This window comes from Chrysochloris asiatica, unplaced genomic scaffold (genome assembly GCF_000296735.1).
Source record: "Chrysochloris asiatica unplaced genomic scaffold, ChrAsi1.0 scaffold00243, whole genome shotgun sequence".
In the NCBI taxonomy this organism is placed as follows: domain Eukaryota; kingdom Metazoa; phylum Chordata; class Mammalia; order Afrosoricida; family Chrysochloridae; genus Chrysochloris; species Chrysochloris asiatica.
Window position 1 is genome coordinate 3,596,571 of NW_006408761.1, and position 6,000 is coordinate 3,602,570.

The 6,000-nt window shown below is 39.1% G+C and overlaps 1 protein-coding gene across 2 annotated transcripts in view; it reads left to right on the forward strand.

Moving 5' to 3' along the window:
• The window catches only part of LOC102825695 (atrial natriuretic peptide receptor 3-like), a 123,955-nt gene extending 118,325 nt beyond the window's left edge, over positions 1–5,630 (forward strand). The window contains exons 6-8 of one of the 2 annotated variants that reach the window (XM_006873506.1): positions 560–695; positions 3,289–3,376; positions 5,026–5,455. In XM_006873506.1, coding sequence (XP_006873568.1) covers positions 560–695; positions 3,289–3,376; positions 5,026–5,137 — 336 coding nt within the window. In that variant the 3' untranslated portion in view covers positions 5,138–5,455. Of the gene's footprint in view, positions 1–559; positions 696–3,288; positions 3,377–5,025 lie in introns of both variants that reach the window. The other variant, XM_006873507.1, reaches the window with a different exon arrangement.
• Positions 5,631–6,000: the final 370 nt, after the last annotated feature.

Consider the following 6,000-nt stretch of genomic DNA (forward strand, 5'->3'; position numbering starts at 1 on the left):
GAATTTCGGGAATTTTCTTTTAGTAGGGAAAAGCTTCCCTCTCTGCTCCACAGCAGACACTGGAGTAGACCCTGGGAGAATAGCGGCAGGACTCAACCTTCAGTACAGCTATGCTCCAGGTGGTTTCACTCAGACCAGTTCCCACAGCCTTCTGTTTCCATGGTACCACTTTTCTTGCCAAGGGGAGCTATGCTTCTCACAAAATAATGTCACTTCAGTAGCACCATTAGTGACTACAGAACTTGACCTACAAAGTCTTTAGAAGCACACCATTACAGTCAGCGTGTGCAATAGGGGAGACCCCCTGAAACACCTCCTCAGATCTGCTCTGTGTTCTTCTGAAGCACTTCCTGTTTCCTGTCTGGAAGAGGTGAGTAATGATGGGTGAGCCATCTGATCCACAGAATGCAGAGGTAGGGCATTTAGGCCAGGTCCTGATGTTTTGGAAAATAACAGAACAAGGGTGGGAGCTTCCTCATTTGGAAGTAGATGACTTTGGCCTTTTAGTTTGTGTGTGTGTATGTGTTTAATTTTTTTTTTTTTTAAACCTGTATTATAGGTTATTGGTGATTACTTTGGGAAAGAAGGTCATTTTGAAATGCGGCCGAATGTCAAATATCCTTGGGGACCTCTAAAGCTGAGAATAGATGAAACCAGAATTGTTGAGCACACGAACACCTCTCCTTGCAAATCATGTAAGTTTAGAGGCTTCATTTACTCTGTATTTCATCATCTGTATACATTGATATAATGCAAGTTTAAAAGGAAAGAGCTCTCCAGGAACCATATTCTGAAAGTTCAGATTCCCTTTTTCGATGCGTAAAAAAACACATGGAAAAAATTCACAAGCAGGGGCTTACAATTTTTTCTTCCTTTCTCCCCTTCTCTTTCAAAATGGTAGAACCCTGCTTTCTGTGTTTACATCACAAATATTTTAGTGTTTGAGCTTTGCACTTTAAGAGAAAATAAAAATATCAACTGCATACTGTGAGGCGGAGTCCTGTTGTGGCAGATGGGTTAATGTGCTAGATTGCAAAGTCGATTTGAACCACAAGGTTGGCAGTTCAAGTTCAGTAGCCGCTCCTCGGAAATGCTATGCAGGATCACTATGGGTCAGAACCGACTCTACAGCACTTAGCAACAACAACATAGTGTGAGAGAACAAATATTCATCTCTCATACCAACTTTCACTCTGAATTTCAAAGTTTGGAGTCCTCTTCCTAGCCCACAAAAACAAACGGATTACGTCCCTTGCTGGTAGAGACTGTTCAGTTAGTTCTGACCCATAGTGACCTTTTGTATAACAGAACAAGAGCCTGCAGTCATTGCTATGTTTGAGTCCATTGTTGGAGCCACTGTATCAATCCATCTCATTGAGGGGCTTCCTCTTTTTTTTTGCTGACTATTTACCAAGCATGATGTTCTTCTCAAGAGACTGGCTCCTCCTAATAAAACCCCCTCCTGATCATGTCCCTTAAACACCACCTGAAAATCTACAAATTGGCAAACAGCTATTAAGCATAATCTTTATAAGCAGCCTTGCACATAAATGTAGAAGCAAAGGGATGTTCTAATAGGGAATTTGTTAAAAATAGGACAAGTATTAGAATCACTATTTTAGAGAGATCCTTTTATCAGCTTGAAAGGGAGAACAAAGTAAATTAGGCTAAGATGAATGATCACTATGTTTTGGGAGCCTCTTTCAAACCCTCAGATATTTATATGTGATAATCATGGGAGGGAATAATGTGGAAATGTGTTGAGAACATTCTCTATGGAATTATTTGGCCTGGATTTGAATCCCACCCTCATTGCCAGATGGTTTTCTGACTATGGGAGAGTTCCTTTACCTCTTTCAGACTCATTTTCCCGTATGTAAGATGAGTAAAATGTACCCAACTCTTAGGATTGTCTTGAGGATTAAGTGAAAGAATGCACTGAACACTGCTAAACTCTTTACGTACGGGCTATAGCGATTTCTCATTTTGATATAAGAACTGGGACACTACTGAACTTGATTATTTCAAATTGTTATTCACATTTTCACAAAATAGGACATTTTGACATAAAACTCTGGCTTTGGTGAGAGAACATCTAAAAATAGAACCAAATGAATTTTTTACCAAATCTTCCAGCGCTGTGAAGTGTCGCCACACATCTGTGAAAATAAACGCTGGGTCAATCCCATGGCCCATCTGGTTGTCTTCTCTGAGGATAAATGAAAACAATTAAACATAGAATTACCATATGATCCAGTAATTCCTGTACTAGGTACATATCCCCAAATAACTGAAAGCAGGAACTCAAACAGATATTGCACACCAGTGTTCACTGCAGCACTATTTACAATAGCCAAAAAATGGAAACAGCGCAAGTGTAAATCAGCAGATGAATGTATAAACAATGGAATATTACAATGACATATTCCATTCCTTACTTGATTCTGGTTCATAGTGTCCCAGTATAGAGTTTTCAAAGCTGTCAGTCTTTACTGGAGGAGACAGCCTCATGTTTCTCCCTTGGAACCACGGGTGGGTTTGAACTGCCAGCTCTGTGATTTGTAGTCTGGTGCTTACCCTGCAGTGCTACCAGGGCTACTTAAAATGAAATATTACTCAGTCATCTAGAGAAGTAAAGTCCTGATGCATACTGTCACATGAATAAGCCTTGAAAAAGTGCTGGGTGAAATAAGTTAGTCACAAAAGGATAAATATTATATGTTCCCAATTATGAAGTATCTAGAATAGGCAAATGTATTGAGACCTATATTAAGTGCTACCAGGGTATGAGGGAAGGATGAGGAAAGGAAGACTCATTGCTTAGGGCCCCTGAGTTTCTGTTAAAGGGAATGGAATAATCTGGAAAGATCATGGTGAGGATTGCTCATCATGATGTACAAGTAATGTTGCTGAATTGTATATGTGGAGAATGTTGAAAGGGCAAATGTTTGATCACATTATACTTGCCACAATTAAAAAAAAATGAGCATGCATATATTTGGAAATTATCATTTCCAATTTTCCTCAAATCCTTCCTGACTCTGCTTATATTCCCATTGTGTTCATTTCCTTGGAGCAGTATGTTTGCTAAGTACATTCTCAAATGAGGTGAGTTTTCTACTTGGCAAAAATGAAAGTACAGGAGCCTCAAGAAAGCTGTCTTTACAAAGGAAGAAAAATTTACCTTAAGTGAGAAATTAGGAACACGTTCCAGTGAATGAAACTTGAGGCATTCATTCCTAACTACTTCTCAGAATGAACTCTGATTATTTACATTTCTTTATCAAGCAGGTGGCCTTGAAGAATCTGCAGTGACCGGCATTGTTGTGGGGGCCTTATTAGGAGCTGGTTTGCTAATGGCCTTCTACTTTTTCAGGTTAGCACTGCTTATAAACATTAAAATGGACCTTTATTTACTGCCATTGTCATTTGCCTTTGCACAATCCTCCTTGTGACTTGTCCACATCTATCTAAAAATCATGGTGAATTGAAAACCTAAGCCATTTGTCTTAGTTTCTAGTGCTGCCATAACAGAAATACTACAAGTGCATGGCTATACCAAGAGAAATTCATTTTCCCATAGTTTAGGAGGCCAGAAGCATCAACACTGTTGGCTTTGGAGGAAGGAAGGTCCATGTCTCTTCTGAGCATCTGCTCCTTGGCAGTCTCCATGTAATTCAGCTTGCATCTCTCCTCCCAGATCTTTGCTCTGCTAGCTTGATTACCATATGTATATAATGCATGCCATGATTTTTGTGAATCCTGCAATCTCTTCATACATTATTAGTTTACTATATACTTTTTGCATGTTATATATGTGTGCATTACTTATATGGGCACCTTATATGCAAAAAATGCTGGCAATCTCTCTTATATCGCTAAAGCAATTGATACATTAACATAACAAAGGCAACTCATCCACAAATGAGACTAACTGCAGGCATTGAGGTTAGGATTTACAACACATTTTGAGGGGACATGATTCAATCTGTAAGAACATTCTTCTAGGGTAGGAGTCCTTGTATGGTGCTGTGGGTTAATGTGTCTGACTGCAAAGCAGTTTGAAGCTGCTAGGTCAGCAGTTCATGCTCACTAGCTCCTTGGAAACCCTATACAGGGTCCTTATGGGTTGGCACTCAACAACAACAACAGGGTTGGTGGTCAGTGGGTTAGCATACTTGGTAGGAAGAACAGGGGTTTCTATTGCACTCCCTGTGGGACAGAGAGCTGCTACTGTTCTGGGATCACAGAAATTCCTGGAGTCAAATACCTATCACTCACCAACTACAAAAGTGGAAGGGGAGTTTGGACCAACGTGGGAATCAACTTCCCAGTTCTCAGGCTTCCTCCAGTTCAAAATAAGTGTCTTGATTCACCTTCTAAGGAGGATGAGGTAGCTCTGAGTATTTGATCCTGGGCTCTTCTATGCTCAGTATTTGGAGAACACGCACGCGAAGTTACCTCCATCGTTAAGTCCTAATTTTGCAAAATTGTCATATCTCTTTGTGCTCAAGATCTTGATTGTTTCACATGGGCAAGGGCATTCCATTCCTTTGTAATCTTTGGTGGTTGAGTTTATGGCTATTCATAAGTCATTACACCAAAATGTCTTCATTTTTGCATGAAAATGTCACTCTGGGTGTATGTGACTCTTTGCGGGAACAATTGTATTCCTGTTCCTTTGGCCATAATGCACTTAATCTGATCTTTATCTAGGGCATATCCTGGGAGTTGGGGAGAGTTTCTGTGGCTAAATAGACAAGACTTAACCCACAAGGCACCCAGGGAAGAAGGGGAAGGCTTGTTCTGTGCTAGTTTGGAAAGCATGCCAATTATTCTCCTTGAATAAGGGCATAATGCCTTGGGGCACACTACTTTAATCTGAGACCAGGGTTTCATATTCTGTCACTTCTCATTTATCAACTCAAACCCAGATGTCCCCTGAGGGCACTCTTTGTAGGAGAAACCACAGTATGTTGTAGCCTAGTAAGATTTTATTACTACATTCACTTTCTCTTTACCCAGGAAAAAATACAGAATAACCATTGAGAGACGAAACCACCAAGAAGAAAGTAACATTGGAAAACACCGGGAGTTACGGGAAGATTCCATCAGATCCCATTTTTCCGTGGCTTAAAGGAAGACTTTTTTGTTGCTCTTTTTTTCTCTGCTCGAGATTCTTTCAGGAGATAGATGGAATGAAAGACATCAATGGAACAGAAGGGGTGCTCTTGAAGAACTCATTCTTTCACGCAGTTAGTCATTTTGTTTTAAAATTTCTTTAGAAGCTCAGGAACAATTAATTATCCCATATGCCTCATGGCCTTTCATCTCATGACAAACAAATATAAGGATATAACATCACTCTGTTTGATGTTCGTATTGTTTCAGGGGTATATGATTAGGTTTATGGTTTTAAAATCTGATGTCTCTATATATCTTGCTGGCTTTTGGGGGGCATTTGATACAAGAATATAAAATGTGATTTTCTTAATTGAAATGATTTATAAGTATAATAAAATCATTTTACAAGTAGGAGATATTCTTGGAAAGAATTGAACACCAGGAAGAGGAAAATATAACGACAAATTGCATGGTTGTAAGTCTAACTTTCCTCACTCTAGAATTGGTAGAAAGATTTGAGGTGGCGGACTTCTCACCCCAATGTGCATTTTTAGGTTCTGATTTTATATCTCAAAACAGGATTGATTTTCTCCCTGTCTCCTCCAGTTCTTATAAAAGGTCCTCTGGAAAGCTGTAAATATTAGTGACACAAAAGGATTTATGCAGAAAAATCAAGTCTGAAATGCTTCCTTTTTTAACGTTAAAAAAACCCTATTTCATATTAACATTTTAAGTGTTTCAATCTTATATTTTGCTATTAGAAACTGTGTCTATTTTTTCATTTTGAAGATTAAATTTCACTTATATTTTAAAAGCATGGGTAATGTGTACAACAGACAAACAATGATGCAAGATGCTACTCTTCTCTTTGCTTCC